At 43.0% G+C, this 16,678-nt stretch overlaps 4 protein-coding genes across 4 annotated transcripts; 3 read left to right on the forward strand and 1 right to left on the reverse strand.

Moving 5' to 3' along the window:
* On the forward strand, positions 1–3,286 carry CAH14 (Carbonic anhydrase 14). Its single transcript, XM_020951169.2, has 2 exons — positions 1–142; positions 2,274–3,286. Exon 2 carries the CDS (start codon positions 2,276–2,278, stop codon positions 3,152–3,154), a length of 879 nt encoding a protein of 292 aa, XP_020806828.2. The 5' UTR covers positions 1–142; positions 2,274–2,275; the 3' UTR covers positions 3,155–3,286.
* A 1,856-nt stretch (positions 3,287–5,142) lies between these two features.
* Dso1 (Daisho1) lies at positions 5,143–5,472 on the reverse strand. The gene is made up of 2 exons (XM_020951170.2): positions 5,338–5,472; positions 5,143–5,269 (listed from the first exon to the last, which is right to left on the reverse strand). Exons 1-2 carry the CDS (start codon positions 5,405–5,407, stop codon positions 5,217–5,219), a joined length of 123 nt encoding a protein of 40 aa, XP_020806829.1. The 5' UTR covers positions 5,408–5,472; the 3' UTR covers positions 5,143–5,216.
* A 1,609-nt stretch (positions 5,473–7,081) lies between these two features.
* On the forward strand, positions 7,082–7,357 carry Dso2 (Daisho2). The gene is made up of 2 exons (XM_020951190.2): positions 7,082–7,172; positions 7,244–7,357. Exons 1-2 carry the CDS (start codon positions 7,106–7,108, stop codon positions 7,315–7,317), a joined length of 141 nt encoding a protein of 46 aa, XP_020806849.2. The 5' UTR covers positions 7,082–7,105; the 3' UTR covers positions 7,318–7,357.
* Positions 7,254–16,423, forward strand: Ipk1 (Inositol phosphate kinase 1). The gene is made up of 11 exons (XM_020951186.2): positions 7,254–7,655; positions 8,640–9,341; positions 10,028–10,180; positions 11,002–11,102; positions 12,468–12,779; positions 12,849–12,907; positions 13,923–14,069; positions 14,650–14,707; positions 14,948–15,505; positions 15,943–16,178; positions 16,241–16,423. The coding sequence occupies exons 2-11, from the start codon at positions 9,002–9,004 to the stop codon at positions 16,395–16,397; spliced, it is 2,121 nt and encodes a 706-aa protein (XP_020806845.2). The 5' UTR covers positions 7,254–7,655; positions 8,640–9,001; the 3' UTR covers positions 16,398–16,423.
* The last annotated feature ends 255 nt before the right edge of the window (positions 16,424–16,678 follow it).

Here is a 16,678-nt window from a genome sequence, read left to right on the forward strand (position 1 = left end):
ACTTTAATCATTTCTCGGTCGAATTGTTTTGCACTTAAAAGTCGAAATCCTTGGCGGCAAATCCCCATCCAGAATTCCCTGATATCGCATTGATTTGCTAATTCTACTCAGGCAACGCTACAGCGAAGAGAAAAGCAACCAAGTAAGTTGAGCTTCCCAAGTTCTGGCACTCGCAAATCAGGCTCCACTTTCCGACCGACAAAGTTTCGTTTCGGCAGCGATAAAAGTTGCTCCAATATACGGGTATATTTTCCCGGGAGAGAGTGCAAATAAGTGGCACAATAAATTCGTTATTATGGTACCTACTTATGTCAACTCACCTCGTTGCAGCGATATTTGTGTATTGCCATGTCAAAAGTTATCGCCCGACCAAGCCGAGCAGCAGCAGCAGCACCCAGCCCTCGGCGAGTGCTTGTGACAGGCTTTGGGAAGGTCATAAATGGAACCTGCAATAATTTCCGACCATCCCTGGTCCCCAAACCCAGCCAGTTCATTCATTTTTTTGTGTGTGTGTGTACCAGCCAGGGTCTCAATTTAATTACTGTGCAGCAATGAATATTGACAGTAGCCCACAGCCTAGAGCTCGCCGTAAAATCGTTTTAGCTGAGCGTAAACCCATAAGCCTGTCAATCGCAAACCGTCGGTTGTATTCCCCCTCCTCAGTGCAGACCTTTTTGTAAAGAAATTTACCAGGTAACCACAACAAACAAAATTGCTACATTTGAATAGGAGAGTGGGGTTATAGAGTTTATAAAGTTAGGGGGATGCAGTATTAAGTTACATTTTACTAACAGAAAAATAGCAGGATTTAATAATTTTCTAATTGCAGAGTACAGAGTTTCTAAAGTATTTACCATTAATACAATTTCAAATACATTTTCATGAGTTATTGAATTACTGCACAAGAATAGCTTAAAAATGGTTTAGAATAGTAATTACCACAATTTGAGATGTAATTGCAAATTCTGCATTGCAAAATCATTGAAATCATTAACAACAAATTAAAAACTTTCTCTCAGGTCTCGAATAACATTATATTATTCTTACGCCGCTTTAAATAACGTAAATTTTCTTCTGGCGAATATGCCATATCCTGGTGCCAGTGGCAATAGATGATTATTTTATGGATGCCAAGACCAAAATCCCAATGCAATTTCACTTCTTTGGTTTCACTCTCCCGTGCGACTTGGCAACTTTTAATGGCCTCACTAATACATTTAAGACACGGCATAAGGCCACACACCCACACACAGGAGAGAGATGGATTCGAGTCCTGTATACAAATAATTACATGGCAAAATATTTACATTTTGGTTTTGGCTTATGCACCAAATAGGCCAGGGCTGGGTCCTGCGTCCTGGCTTCTCTGCTTGGGCAGAAACTTTTTGGCCACTTCATATTTCATAAAAACATGCATTATGACTATTTTATGAAGCACGCGCCGGGAACTTTGGCAGTCAGGATGCAGGGCCACAGCCCAGGAGTCCTGTGTGCGCTTGGTATTTATTCGAGTTTGCCGTAACGCCGCCGTGGTGCGTGTGTGTCCTGGCACAAAGCCCCATAAACCGACATCGTTGTTGTCCCCAGTCCTGTCCTGTACTCGGCCTATCTGCTTTATGGCCCAGCGCTTCCAGTGCATCCAACGGGGCAAACAAAGGATCCCACATTCATGGCCTGTGGGGGTCACAATTTCATGTGCCCTAAATGGCTCACTTTGGAGCAACAAAACTTGGGGGGGGGGGGCCCATGGACGCAAATAGTCGTAAATGTGCCCAGAAACGTAACTGACCTAGCCCACGCTCGTTGGAGGCCCAGTTGGAGATTAATAATTTGGTCCAGAATCCGGCCAAGTCGGTGGTCATTCGAGTGGCCATCGGCCGTCATTTGCAAGCCACTCGAGACCATAGCAGGCAATTCAATATTGGAATACTGCACCTGACTCGTCCTGCACACTCGAGGTTTTGATTAGATTATGCTCTGCACTCTCTCTCGGAGTGACGGATTTGGTCCGAATCGAGCTCGTTGTTGGGTAATTAGTTGGGGACTCACCGAGCTGGCTAATTGAATGCAATTCACAATGCATTGGATCCTGGATCACTTATCATTTTGCTGGCCAGGAGTCCTTCAAGTGAGAATGAGCGCCAGCTTAGTTAGGGTTTTGATTACTTGAACTGCGTGTGAAAGGGAAGTTGCTTAATTATTCCTCTATTCATAGAATGGATATTAAAAGCAGCCAGGTTTCTTAGGAATTAATCTCACACTCTCTCCCATAGCCATGCTGTTTTCAATAATTCAAATATTCTGGCACACCTTCATGAACTATTTCGGAATGATGATGGAATTGGCCGACAAATCGCGCTTCGTTACTTTACTGATCAGTTGTACGATGTCCATGGCCTTCATTCTGAACATTCAGTGTGGTCGGGCTGTGTTTCATTCATTTAGATATTGGGTGACCAACAAAAGTATCAATTCCAAGCTGAACCGCTATGCTTCGCCAGTTGACATTGTGACCAGATTTGCCTGCCAGCTGCAATTGAAGCAGTCTCTGGTGTGGACCCACTACTATGACATGCCCCTGGCTATGCTTCTCGAGAACAATGGCAGCACGGTGATCCTGCGCGGTTGCTACCCACCGAATTCGGTGCCCCACCTGAGTGGCGGTGATCTGCGCGGCAGATACCATTTCGTGGAGGCCAACTTTAAGTGGGGCGCCATGAGGTCCGAGCACTCGATAGACGGACAACAGTTCTCCCTGGAGCTGCAGGTCCTTCACTACTGTCCCCAGCAAACGGAATACCTGGCGATAAGCTACCTCTTTTTGCGGACTCGCTTTAAGAATGTTCCCCTCAAGCAAGTCACCGAGAACTTACGGTGTATCCGATGGGCAGGATCCTCGATTGAGCTGCCGCCCTTTGAGCTGGGAACTCTGCTGCGTACCTTCGGCAGGAACTATTACAGCTACCAGGGCACCTATGACAATGGGGAGATGATGTTGCCAGTTACCTGGCTGATTGACCCACAGCTTAGCCACGTCCGTTTCCAGCAGGTGATTGAGTTTACAGCTTTGTGTGGAAAGGATGGAAGCCGGATCATGAGCAGCGGCCGAGTGGAGAAATCATTGGGCAATCGCTCTCTGCTGTTTTATTCCTAAGAAATATTCTGAGAAACGAGAAAATATCGTACAGGATGCATTTAGGTTTTTGGAATTTAACGAATATCAAGTATTTATAATTATTATCGATATTTAAATTCATTTTAAATACAATTTTACCTTTTTATTGTGCATACATAAGGCGTACTTACTCTTATATTTCTCTTACACAAATACCTCAGCGATCTCACTGTTCTTTATCCTACCGTAAGTTTTACAAAAAAACACAGAAACACAGTTCGTTAGTTATTGAAAATAACCTTTAGAACCACTGCTTACGACGTGTCTGACATATAGGTACCATTGCTGCAGTTCCAGTCAATGGGTTTCAATGCTGAAACTTTCACCTGTGCGACGTGCATGGGATTGCGGTGAGGTGGCCCTAGTAGGACCTGAACGCCTTCCTCCATATCCTCGATGAGCAGTTGGGCATTTCGATTTGTGATTCGCACGCCATCGGCAGTCCATCAGCCTTTGAGTCCGGATGCTGGCCAACTACATATTTGCCTATTTGACCCACCGACCGACCGACTGTCTGCAGGTGCAGCCTGGCAAACAGTCAAAGTGCAGGAGGAGGCTCACTCGGGGAATTTGTTCATTTCGCTCCGGCTGGTGGATAGAGTCGGGGAAATGCCTGCGAGCTGCAAAAGGCTAAAACAGTTGTGAAAATTGTCGAAATTAATTTTCAATAAACGCCTGCAGGGCAAAAAATCGTAAAAAGGAAAATCGAATACTGATTGGCTTAAAAGTTCCGCTCAAAATCGCTTTGAATGGAGTAACCAGAACTCATGTTGGCCAGGAGCAAATCGAAGAATTCCAGTTGGAGCTGGCGATGGCGCTACAGGAAGCCCCGGTATTCGGTTATTGACTTGGCCAGCACCCACATCCACCGCAGAACGAACACATTGGAAGGGGAAGCAGCATAGTTGGCCACTTCAAACGCGGGAATGCCTTCGCAGGGATATCAAAAGGATTAGCCCAGGGTCCGGGCGGACAACGAAATATTCGAGGGCGAGGCCCCACCTTGTCGCCGGCAGACATTCTGAGAAGCGAACTGGGAACTCCTATTACGATTTATTTCAGGCGTAAAACCAGCGAAGGAAATATTTGCGGCAAAAGTTTAAAATAATTGTTGATGTAACGAACCATATAGAGGCGGAGGGGTGTGGCCCAAAGTAAAACAAAGGAGCTGTTGCTGGATCTGTAACTAAAGCTGAGACCCCAAAACAGGACAACCAAATAGTTTTCACTTGGTAAATTGTTTAAAGTTTTGCCCGGTTTCGTTTGCATGCATATATAAATATGAACGCGTCTGTGGTTGTTATTTCCGAGTGGCCACAGTTCCAGTCCAAATCGCAACGCTGCCACGCCAGAACCTCGAATCCCAAACTCATCTCACCCATCGCACCCAGCTTGGCCGTCAGCAGTTTGCAAGTCAAACAATTAAAACAAGCTTCAAACAATTTCCATTTAGATGCGAATAACAAGTTGTACGTATACTAGACACATGTCTAGACTGGGGCGATGAGTGCGAATTTAGCTGAGATTGGCCATCAATCAGGCCTGTGTTGTAAACAAATCAGTTCCCAGGCTCTGTGAGATCGGGTGACAGACAATTTGTCCGTTGGAAATTGTTCTAAATTGGGCTGGATTTTTAATTAAACACAGTTTCCCTGGCAATATGTCCCTTGTATGCTGGAAGTAATTCAAAGTATTTCTTGGTATTTATTTATTTTTGGAGAATATCTCTTGGCCTAGACTTGAAATTGAGTAAGCTGAGACTAAGCTATAATAGAGGAAATAGAGGAAAAGAATGCCACACATTACTATTAGGTTTAAACAATACCTATTATTTGTTGAACTAATATATATAACTTTAAATCTCTAATATGAATAGTATAACTTTGTTTCTTCAATAATAAATATCTCCTGGTTTTGTTCCCATTCCAAGTGTAATGCATCCAATCCAGTATTTAAAACTCATTGTATAAATTTTGTACATTTAATTATTTTTATTAGCAATTTAAATGGAAGACATCGGAAATTGTTTAGCTGTCAAGTCCTAACCGGTGCGAATGTACTGGGTGTTGTCGGTCTGGATCAACACGGTTCCAGCTGTAATTAAGGCATATTTTGTATTAATTTATTATTCTATTTGCTAGTTTTAGTAATGTTTGACTTACGTTCGGGAGCAGCATAGGCCAGGGAAGCGAACATGGCGAGGAGGACAGCGGCGGCCTGGAAGATCTTCATGTTTGTGGTTTTGGTGGTTTTTTTGTGGTTGGTGGTTGACTTTGGGGTATGACTGAGATACTGATGCCCCACTGACGAATGCGAGCTCTTTTATAGCTGGACATTCGAGTGGCAGTGGTCTGGGCAATTCCACGATGGGGGATTGCACAGGTTCAAAGATCGGCGTAATCTCTTCACTCGTCAATCAGAGATTCGCTTGTTGTTGATGCGATTTTATGCGATTCGGGGGAAGCGAGAACCTGTCTGGGATTCTACGCAATTCAATTAGTGCTGGTTATCGGCATTCGAATATATGTGCACACGTAGCTCACGACCATTAGAATAACTGGAACTGGGTGTAAACAGCGCAGTATGCAATCCAGTTTAGTGTTGCAGCAGTCACCTGTCCGCACCTGGAGTTTCTCTGGAAATGGTTATTGTTGTTGCGCTGAGGAAGGTGTTAAGACCGACAGCAGTCGCAATATGAATTCTTAATTAATTCTTTGCGTGTTTGTAAACAAAGTATTTGAAACAAAGATTTTATTCAGGCAATGACCCTTGTTTACGGAATGGAGCGGAAAAACTTTCCAATATTTAATTATATAAAAAATAATTAATAATTAAATAATGGAATTTATTACTATAGGAGAAACAGCATGTGATGCAAAAATGTGCACGTTTTTAACATTTATTTATTTTATAAGCCATTAATATGTTTATACCCTTCCAGGGTATTATAACTTCAGTCAGAAGCCTGTAACACAGTGAAGGGGTCATTTCCGACCCTATATTTCATATATATTCTTGATCAGCATAAACAGCTAAATCGATCTAGCCATGTCCGGACGAAAAATAAATTTTCGAATTTCAATTTCAATTTTTATTAAAAAAAAAAAAATAATAATATTGTCAAAAATTTTACAAAAATGTTAATTTTTTTACATTTTAAAATTCAATTTGCAGATTTATTATCCGTATAAAAACTACCACAGAAAAGTTATCCGCATCGAAATTAATGCATTTTTAGCTAAGTTATGATATTTAAGAAATATTTATTTACCCAAAAAATATTCAAATGAAAATATCGAATTAAAGTCCTTAGAACGGGGATATATAAGGTTTTCTTAAAGGAATTTAACGAACAAAAATCAATTTATTGCCAAAAGTCATATATATTTTGATTCAATAATAAAAATTAAGTCTATTATTAATAAGTGAAACTGGTTTTATTATTTTAAATTAAACAAAAACATATATTAAACTGCGATTCGAAATAACCAGTTGCAAACTGCAAGGGTATAGAAACTAGATACCCTTACTGCTATTAAAAAAGTTAATGTTTTAAAAGTATCTAAAATATTCATTATATTCAAACCTGTAAATGGTTTTAATAAACCTTTAGACATGGTAAATAGGTAAAGTTCTCTGAGTTGCCCAGCTTAAGACATTAAAGCTATATGGCAAACCGATTAACCCCTGGGAAATATTCATTCACGTGCTCAACTTATTTACAATTAAGCACTCCCATATCAGCTATCAGCTCAGAGCCCGATTCCGAGCGACCAGCTAGCTGCCGATCGTGACCCTGGGGTTTTTCGATTCGTATTGGAAATTCCAGATTTCCAGCTGAATGCACCGAAGTCGCAGCCAGAGACTGCTATATAAGCTTCGATCTCAGCTAATGCCAATCAAAGTAGAATCTGATTTTACACTACAAACATGAACTGCCTGAAGATCTGCGGCTTTTTCTTTGTGCTGATTGCGGCTCTGACGACGGCAGAGGCTTGTGAGTACACTTTAATCTAAAAACAAGTGGATTTTTACTTATCAATTTTAAATCATTTCACTCTCTCTCAGCGACCCAAGTGTTGAACGCTGGCGGCCACACTCTGATTCAGACGGATCGCTCTCAGTACATACGCAAGAACTAATAGAATGCACAACACAAGAAATAAAAACAATTAAAATCTATATAGTTTGTTTTGGGAATTTTAAATTTAGCGCGCTTTAGGACAAAGGGTCACACTGCAGGAAAATACCGGACTATAGCGGGGCTTGTATTTCCAGAATGCGGGTGCGTGCACACTGAATATGATCTCAGTGATCAGCTGTTCACATAAACAAATTTTTATTTGCAAATTTGAAAGTGTAAAGTGATTTTAAGTGAAGCATTGTTTAAGCGATGTGCAGAATTACAAAGCAACTTGAAGCTTGAAGAATTAAGCACTGAAAGCATGGAGTAAAGCTACAATTAAACAAAACAGCAAAGGTACGTATCCATTTACATTGTTTGCAAAGCCGGTTTCAAGTTTTAACACATTTGGGAATATTTCCAAAAGTTATGACTTATAACTAGTCTTTGTTCAAGTTAGCTTTTTATGGGAAAGTACGCTTAAGTTAGGGATTATAAAATTCACATTTCTGGGAAGCAATAATAAACGACTATAATAAAAAACAGCTTGTATTCTTAGTCAGCATCACCAAAATGTCTCCATTGCCACAAATATATGGTCTTGAATCTCTGTTCTATAATTACAACATATGCAGTCTTTACTTACGGCTTACTTAGATCCTAGAAATCAGAAAAATATATCGTTAAATGCAATAATATTTCAAATAAAGTATTCTTAAGACCCACACTATCTTTTCTTCTCTTAACTTTCTTAATGTTCAGGTCAATCTATTCCTAACACTTATTCATTGCTTTTCTATTTATCTTAACATACATATCTCCTTTCAATAAATACATTAATTGAACTGGTAATAAATTATTTCCACATATTCATATATTGACACAAATAAATGTAAAATACTCATGGGGTTTAAAAAGTTTGTTTTACTTTTCCTCGTTGTACTTCTCAGGAGCTTAGCTTTATGTATTTATTTATTTATATACTGTTTGCAAATGAAATTAAATATTAAAACGTTGTAAATCAATTAACAATATTCATGTAAAAGTTTCCATTTTTCCCTAAGCTATTCACTTCTCCAATTAAACAAATTAAGTTAAGTTTGTTAACTCGTTCATTCTCTCTCTTTAAGTGCATAAAGACCAAAGAAACTAAGGAAATATAAATATTAATTTGTTCATTGAAGACTCTAAAGCTTTGATAAACAATAAACACTCTTTAATAAGATTTTATTTCGGTTAAAGTTTCGACTTGAACAACTTTAAGCATTCCCATAATTTTGTGCAATGTTGGTCCAAAAACCCTTTTAAGCACAAACTCAATTCTTATGCCACCTCTTTCAGCTCCAAGTGACCTGACCCGGTGGCCGGCGACGACTTCCTGGCTGCAGCATCTTATCGCCGGTCAATAAATGTACGTAAATGTGCCCACGACAGGACAAACAGCCATCGCAGTCGCTGTCCCAGTCCCAGTCTCAGTTGCAGCCACAGCGGCAGCAGAAACAATAACAATAGCGGAGCCGCAAACTCAACCACAACAAGCCACAATCGGCAATCATCAACACTGGCGCGCCGCAGACCGAGGAGGGGTCAGAGGGCAGCGGGCCAGATAGCGGGATAGCAGAATTCGAGGGCGCCAGTTGCATTTTGACAGCGGCAAAGAGCCGTACCAACGGCAGCGAACCAAAAACACCCGCGCATAAGCCATGACAGCTGTAGGAGAACGAGAACCCTCAGCCCCCGGGCAAGAGCCGCAGCCGGAGCCGGAGCTGGAGCTGGAGTTCCAGTTGCAGCCACATCCAAAGCCGCATCAGGCGGCCAAGAATCTGCACGCCCTGCTGGATCTGCCCGCGGCGATGGAACTGCGCCAAATTGAGTTGATCTATCGGGCGGAGGGTAATGCAAATTTGGTGCTCGCCTTGCCGCAATTTAAAAAAGTTTTACGTTTGCCAAAAATGATATCCAACAGACTGCGGAATGAGGAGGCAGAGGTTGCACGGCCGGAAGGGCAGAGCGAATCATCCGCTGGAGCCGGGCCTGAAAACGGTTCGTATATGAATGTGCTTACATTGAGATAAAATGTTGCACGAAAATATGTAAAAATGATACCCTAACTAATTGTTATTTTAAAGGATGACCCATAAACTTTGTTAAAGCAAACAGTATTGAACTTTCACTAGCTGAATTTATTATATTATTTTGTTAAAACTCCATGACCTAGTTTCGTTTATAAATTTGTAAAGTTTGATCACACCAAATGTAATAATTTTAACTGTCAGCTTTTTAAGGTATTTTCAGTTCTATAAATCCTCGTTTTCTACCAATTTTTCTTTCCGTGCAAGGCCATCGCCTGTTATTGTTAGCCGTATGTACGGCAGCCGACATTTTCCCTTTTTTGTTGGACAGGAAATGGTTGCGTGCAACTTCAAACACCCAGACAAGCTGCTGCTCCCAGGGCCCAGCTCCTAGCCAATTTGAGTATTGTGCTTTGGTTATTGCCCGCTTGGCTGGATTTCGATCCACCCATTGCCCACACCCACTTCCTTTTCCCTATTTCCTTTTTCCCTTCGCCGATTGCCCTTTGCCCTCTGCCCCTCCATCTCCCTCCCTTCGGGAATCTCTCTATCTTTGTGCATCTTTTGGCTATTGCATCAAATGTGTTTATTTCATTTATCCACATTTCTACCATGCTTCCTCCGTGGTCCATGGTGGTCCATCTCCTCCATCTCCAGCTGGCGACTTGACAATGCCGGATTTTATGGCTTATATCGGGATAATGCGCCGTCTATTAGGAAATGAGTTTGTCTGCGGAGCGGATATTGTTGCCATACCAAAGGAAGACGATAGATTCTGGATAAACGAGCACATACGCGCCCACAGACCGGGTAAGTGCACTGCACCAAAACTAACTAACTAGCAAATTGAACAATAAGAAGAGTTTGGATTAAGACTTAAGAGAAAAGAAATGTCAGTTTATACACATAGACACCTTTAATTTAGTTTTATATTATCAAGTTTTCCATGTGCAATACGACCTAGATAGAATGGGTCTTTAAGCTCAATATTTCTGTGCCGTTTGTGGCAACAATTTAGTATTTGATCAGCTTTCGCTGCAGTGCCTCCGCCCCATTGGCCTTTGCCTTTGCCGCTAAAACTGCCACATCCATCGACCTCCGCCCTGCATCCTGGTCCTGGCCACTGTCCAAAGCCTTTTAGAGCCACTGCAATCAATCATAAACGAGCGTTTTAGTGCTCCGTCCCGGGCCAGTCCCTTTCACTGACGTTTACGATGTGGAGGCACCCAGGTTCGGGGGCTATCGGTCTGCTGCTCCTTTGCTCTAGTTTCCAGTTTCCAGATCCCGACTCCCGGCTCCCGGGCTGCCAGCATCATTCAGCCCGTCCACATGGGACTGATTAGTGGCGGACGCCATAGTCGTGGCCATATATCAAAATCGGGTTTATGCCCGGCAGCGAGCAACAGGCGGCTGCCCGATCCGGTGCATCCATAGTGCGCTGGCCAGCGATTTATCATTCGCCGGCGTAGTCTAACCCAGCGGCGTCTATATATCAATAATCGCCGGATGCTGGCGCTTGCACTTTACATTCATTCGGCTTTCCCTTTTTCCTTTAGCTACCTTTAGCTATAATTCCCATGCCTGGACTTTTCCCGCTCCTCATTCCGTCTGTTTTATACCGCCCGTTGCAGTTTCGCGTCTGGATAAGGAATTTGTGGGGCCATTCGGCCTGCTGCTGCCAGATGTGACCCAATTGCCTGCCACGTTCGATGTTTTACTTGCCAATTTACAGGTGAGTTGGTCGTCGTCATCTGCTGCTGCTGCTGCTCCTACTCCTGCTCTTGAAACTGGGATGCTGATGCTGCTGTTTCGCCTGCTGCTGTCCAAATAAATTGTGTATTTTGTACAAGGACAATATTGGCATTTTTCGGCCATATGTGCTGGACACGTTAGCTGCCGTCGCCTTCAGCTCCCTGCTCCTGCTCCTGCTTGCGGTTTAGTTTGCTTTGTGCCGAGGCAACCGAGGCTAACATGGCCCCACCAACCAAATTCGTAGCTAAACCCTGGCCAAGGCCCATAAATCAACGGTTCTTTGTTTTGAATTAAAGTGGGCAACAGTGTAAACACTTTGTTGGTGCTACTCGCCAGCTACTCCGTGCCGCCCGCCGCCAATTCAACCCAGTCCGCCAAACGCCGCTGGCCGTTTCGATTCGTTCCGTATGGTTTGGGCTTGTGCGGTTATAAAAGATGCCGAAATTGCTTTGAAAGTGCCCGCCATAGCTGCAACTTTTATTATATGCCCTATGTACCCGAAAGTGGACATAGCCGGCGGTGTGGCTTAGCTGACACACATGGGTGGGAGGGAATCCTCCCCTCAAAGAAGGCCTCGGTGTTCAGGGTATTCTCCGGTTCGATCATTCCCGGTCCCCCCATTTTTTGTTTTTGTGTTGCCATTTTTTGGCTATTTGTTCGCCGTGCTCGGTGGGTACATATTGAATTTATGGCTTTGGTGCCAAAGCATTGACCGAAATAAAATTGCCAGCAAAGGAAACAAACAGCCAGCGGAGCGGGAGAGCCATTGAGAGGCATACGTATACGTAACGTGGCCATAACTAACGCCATATTGTGTGGCGGCCAGAAAAATATATATGGAAAAAGGTAAGCTGGCTTCTGAAAAAAAAGAACCTCTTAATTGCGGCTTTAAATGTTAATTTTCAATTTCAAGTTGGAAAGCGAGCGAGCGTCCATGCCGTGCCGACCGTTGGCTCCATAACTCATCATACAATCAGCGCAACAACTTTTGTTTTATGTCACAGCAAAGGCAACAGCAACAGCAGCAACAGCAACAGCAACAGGAGCAAGAGCAGGAGCAGCGATAACCTGGACGACCCCCAATCCCGACCCAACCGAACCCATGGAAGCTTTTCATTCATGGTGGCCATTTTTTTTTCCTGCTGCGCTCGGCGCTGCATTTTCAAGTCAAAATGGCATCAACGCCGGGGCCAAAAGTTCGCGGTACACGGCAGGCATAATATTTCATGGCAGGACATGCCGGCACCTTCTTTTTTACTCCATTTACTCCCGGGAACCGGTACCGGGATCAGGACACAGTGTGAAGGAGCGAGAGCAAATAAGCGAAAACGATATAATTTTGCAGGCACAGGGCACAACAGGAGATGGAAACGGAACAGGAGCAGCCAGGACCAAGGAGTCAGGAGGAGGAGGAGGAGGAGACAGTAGAGGCGGTGTCCGTCGTCTGGGCGATACATATGCCATCGAAATAAAACCCAAACAAGGATGGCTCCAGTTGGCAAGTGATGTCAACGATTTATTTGATTTAATGCCAGCAGGAGCAGAGACAAAGCCAAACAGAGACGGTGAGGCCAAAGAGGACAAGCATCGTCCAGAGAAGAAGCTTAAGGATCGGGACAAGTGCTGGTGTCGCTATTGCAGCATGCAACTGCTGAAGGTGAGTGAGGGAGAGAGAGTGGCGATAACGAAGGTCGTTTTAGTTCTTCACATTCACTACCTTCGACAGCTGCACAATGGGAAAATCAAACGTTTGGGCCACTACTGTCCGCTGGAGCTGTTCTCAGGGTATGTCATCGAACCCCCTAGCGCCGAACAATGAGCACGGAACCAGGAGCATTGTGCCGGACGGACAGCAGAGGCCGCTCCTTTGGCACGAACACCGAGTCATAAATTTCAATCTGCTCCATTTGCGTGTCCTGTCGTGCTTCATAATTCCAACACTTTCGGTTACTGTTTGCCACTCCTTCTGCGTTAGTGCAGTGCTTCTTTTTTTTTTTGCCACCTCTGCTGGAGGCAGGCAGGCAGGACCCTGAACAGTCCGGGTCTCCAGGACTCCGGGTCTTGGTCCACTTCAATTGCAATCCCAATTCCAGGCCCGCTATACTCATTCGTTTATTTGCGGCCCGCTGTTTCAAGTCATGCGTGCATCCGTGCACAAAATTCAATTTGCTTGCGCTTTCATTCCGGTTTACCGCCTGCTCTTTTCCCGCTTTTCTTTTTTTTATATATTTTTTTTGACCTGAGCTCCTTCCTACAGCCTCTCGAATATTGTTGTCATTTCTTTTGCCTTTGTTTTGGGCGGCAGCATCTTCCATATATCCATATACATCAGTTTTAATAGTATTATTCATAAGTACACTACGTGACGAAATTATTCAATCTACTCAGCAAAATTCGGGACTCAAGGCTTACTATTTCCACTTATTTAGCATTCTTATTTGATAGTGGTTTCCTTTTAATTTCCATAATTTCTTAGTAATTCATTTATTTTCAACTTTAATAAATGGCTATGCAGTCTATATATATTATTTCTTTGTCCCTCAGTGTTCTTTTCGAACTTTAATAATATAAAGATAACACAAATTTAATTAAGATAATTGATGTGAGAAGTAGAAGCAGGATTTGATAACTTAAAAGTCGGGGCTGTGGGCTCAACTGCCTTAACGCAACATATAGGACAGTAAACATTTTAAAATATATTCTTTATTACATTTTTTCATCCAGCTTTACTATTATTTCCCTCACTGTATGAGAGGCATTGTGCACTGATGTATTTTCATTGGTTTTTCTCTGCTTTTAGTGCACCCAGTCGTATGCTCGATGCCTTGAATGCACTTTTCGCCTGCCCGCAAAATAATTTACGTGTATTTCAGAACGGCAATTTAATTTATGGCGATCACGCGAATTCGATTTCCTTCGACGAATTGAACTCGCTTGTCTTTCCCGGGTAAGTCAGACAGGCTTTTAAATAAATATTTTTATACCAAAAAGAGGAGAAGTGCGAATATTTTAAGAGAATTTGATCATGGACAACCTGGGAAAATGTAAATGAAGCACTACGAACTATCTTAGCCTTTGTTATAATTACTTTTTGTCCCGCTTGTTTCCGGTCCTACATAAATTTCCTTAGCTAGTGAAAAAAGTAACCGGGAAACTCCCAAACAATTCCGGGAAACACGCAAATATTCAATAAATAATGCAAGAAGCAACAGCCAAACACAAATTCTCGAGTGCCAAATGCCAACATCGCCATTTTCCCGGCTGCATTCCATTTCTCTCTCTCTCTCTCTCTCTCTCTACCTGGTTTTCAACTTTTTCTTATGCTTTCCACCATCCCCACCCCATTGGCTATGTTTTTCCATGGCCATGTCGCTTCAACACCTTTTGGCACAACGTTGACAACGCCGACGACGTCCACACGAAATGGGAATGCGCATTGAAAATGCTAACAAACAAAATTTCACCAATGCCACCGCCACCACCATCGTCGCCATCGCCATCGCCATAAAATCTCTGAAATTCTCCAGTGAAATTATGGTGCTTATAAAACATTTGCTGGTTGCCTGTCTGCTAAGGGAATATAAGGTAAGTCACACTGAAAAAAAACCCCATACTGTAGTTCTTTTGAACTTAGATTTAATTATATTTGCTAACTTACATTCTATTCGGTTTAATGCAATATAGTAATTGACCCCAAATCCCAATTTCTTTCTTCTTCTACCACAAAACCCCTTTACTCTTTACTATCGTGTGTGTTTGTTTAAAACTTTAAACATAAATATAATAATACCTATAAATAAATAAATGTTATTTTTCTCGGTGCAGCAAGTGGAATCTAAAGCAACAGAGAGCCCCAATCAGATCCAGAGCCACGAGCAAGAGCATCTGCAGCTGAATCAGATTCGCGTTTCAATTGCGGCAACGGAGACAAAAGCCGGAGCTGCTGAAATTGGCGGCGCTAATGTTGTCATGCCGTCCGGAGCCAGGACCGTTGTCACTGCTGCTGGTCAATCCTCGACCCGTACACGACCAGCTGCCGCAAGAGCAGCAGCAGCGGCAACGACCCAAAGGTACACAAAGCTGGCCAGAATGGAGGCAACAACACCGGCCACGGTCGTTGGAGTAACATCGAGAAGCCAACTGGCCGGCAATGTGTTGGCAGTGGCCACTCGAACGGAAACAAAAACGGAAACGGAAACACAGCCAACTCCAAGTACGAGTCGGCATGGGAAGCTGCATCAGAATGAGACCGAGAAAGTCCGAAACAGGAATGAGAATGAGGCTGCGAATCAAACTCAAGCACAAATCAACAAAGCGGAAATATTTAGCTTACCAAAAAATTGTGTGCTGCAAAAAATTTTGAATTTGCAATTGCTGGTGAAGGTAAGCCAACCAATCAACCAAGTTCTGCCCTCTCCGCAGTCCGTCTGTCTTTGTTTGGGTTTCCCAGCCAAAGAAGACGCCAGGCAATTGAAGATAGCTTTTACGTTGGTTTTTTTATACCCTTTGCGAAAGGAGTATTGCATATGTTTCGAGTCAATTTTTGTTAAAGCTTGTAAATGAAGATGTTTCACTTTTAAAGAACGTTTCAAAATCTTCCAATAACCCATGACTTCAATGATTTTAATTGCTTTTCAAAAGTGTATTCAATGCTTCGGTCCCCTAAGTTTACATTTCATCTGAGTTTTTTTCCCCAAAAATGCTCAGGTGAGTAGTTGAAAGTTGAAAGTTTACTCGGAGAGGCAGCTAGTGGCTGCAAAGTGGCTTTGTCCATGGAGAGATTGAGAATGAGACAGAGTAACATTTCTTGGCTTTTGCAGGAACAATTCACCTTCATGTGGCAATCCGGATATGCTCGCCCCACCCAATCCCTGCCCACTTACAATGCGCTGCGAAACCTGCTGGCCACCGCCGGAGTGGCAAAGGAAAAGGAGCAGCTCGAACCGGATCTAGAGCAGGCTTACATGCTGGGAGCCACGGCCCTGGACTGCTCGATAATGTTGACGTTTCAGGAAATCGAAATCGAATCCAAACCCGATTGCCCCGATGGCCAGAGGTAAGTTTTATCCACACAATGCCGCCACCGCCATCACTAATCGAATTCCAAATCTTCCGCAGCATGGACGCTCTGCAGCCTTGGTGTGTCTCCCTGCTGGGTCATCACTTTCTAACTAAACTCAGTGTCCTCGATTTGGACCCCAAGCCCGACAGTCACTTTCATAAATTCATAAAGCAGACACGTGAAATTGAAAAGTGCCGTCGAGCATTAAATTAATTAATAAACTTTACGCCCAACTAAAAGCCACACGCATCGACTGTCGGGCTCACAAAATTGTGCTACAGTTTTCCCTTCCATATGCATTCAGTTAGATTTTTGAGTTCTTTTCATACCCGTTCATCGCAGGATTAAGGGTATGTTTTACTTGTTTGTGAGCTTGTATCTGTGCGGATAATATTTACATAGTGGAGTTTTCAGGTTAACTTCATGTTAATTGGATGTAATCTGAAATAATTCTAGTTTTACCAGGCATCGTCAAAGGATTTTCGTTGAATTCA

Source organism: Drosophila serrata, unplaced genomic scaffold (assembly GCF_035046125.1).
Source record: "Drosophila serrata isolate PLE 108 unplaced genomic scaffold, ASM3504612v1 contig_184, whole genome shotgun sequence".
Taxonomy (NCBI): Eukaryota; Metazoa; Arthropoda; class Insecta; order Diptera; family Drosophilidae; genus Drosophila; species Drosophila serrata.

Coding starts and splice junctions, on each gene's coding strand:
- CAH14 (XM_020951169.2), top strand. CDS start 2,276: ATGCTGTTTTCAATAATTCAAATATTCTGGCACACCTTCATGAACTAT.
- Dso1 (XM_020951170.2), bottom strand. CDS start 5,407: ATGAAGATCTTCCAGGCCGCCGCTGTCCTCCTCGCCATGTTCGCTTCC. Junction 5,270..5,337: donor GGCCTATGCTGCTCCCGAAC/GTAAGTCAAACA, acceptor CCTTAATTACAG/CTGGAACCGTGTTGATCCAG.
- Dso2 (XM_020951190.2), top strand. CDS start 7,106: ATGAACTGCCTGAAGATCTGCGGCTTTTTCTTTGTGCTGATTGCGGCT. Junction 7,173..7,243: donor TCTGACGACGGCAGAGGCTT/GTGAGTACACTT, acceptor ACTCTCTCTCAG/CGACCCAAGTGTTGAACGCT.
- Ipk1 (XM_020951186.2), top strand. CDS start 9,002: ATGACAGCTGTAGGAGAACGAGAACCCTCAGCCCCCGGGCAAGAGCCG. Junction 10,181..11,001: donor CATACGCGCCCACAGACCGG/GTAAGTGCACTG, acceptor CGCCCGTTGCAG/TTTCGCGTCTGGATAAGGAA. Junction 14,708..14,947: donor GTCTGCTAAGGGAATATAAG/GTAAGTCACACT, acceptor TTCTCGGTGCAG/CAAGTGGAATCTAAAGCAAC.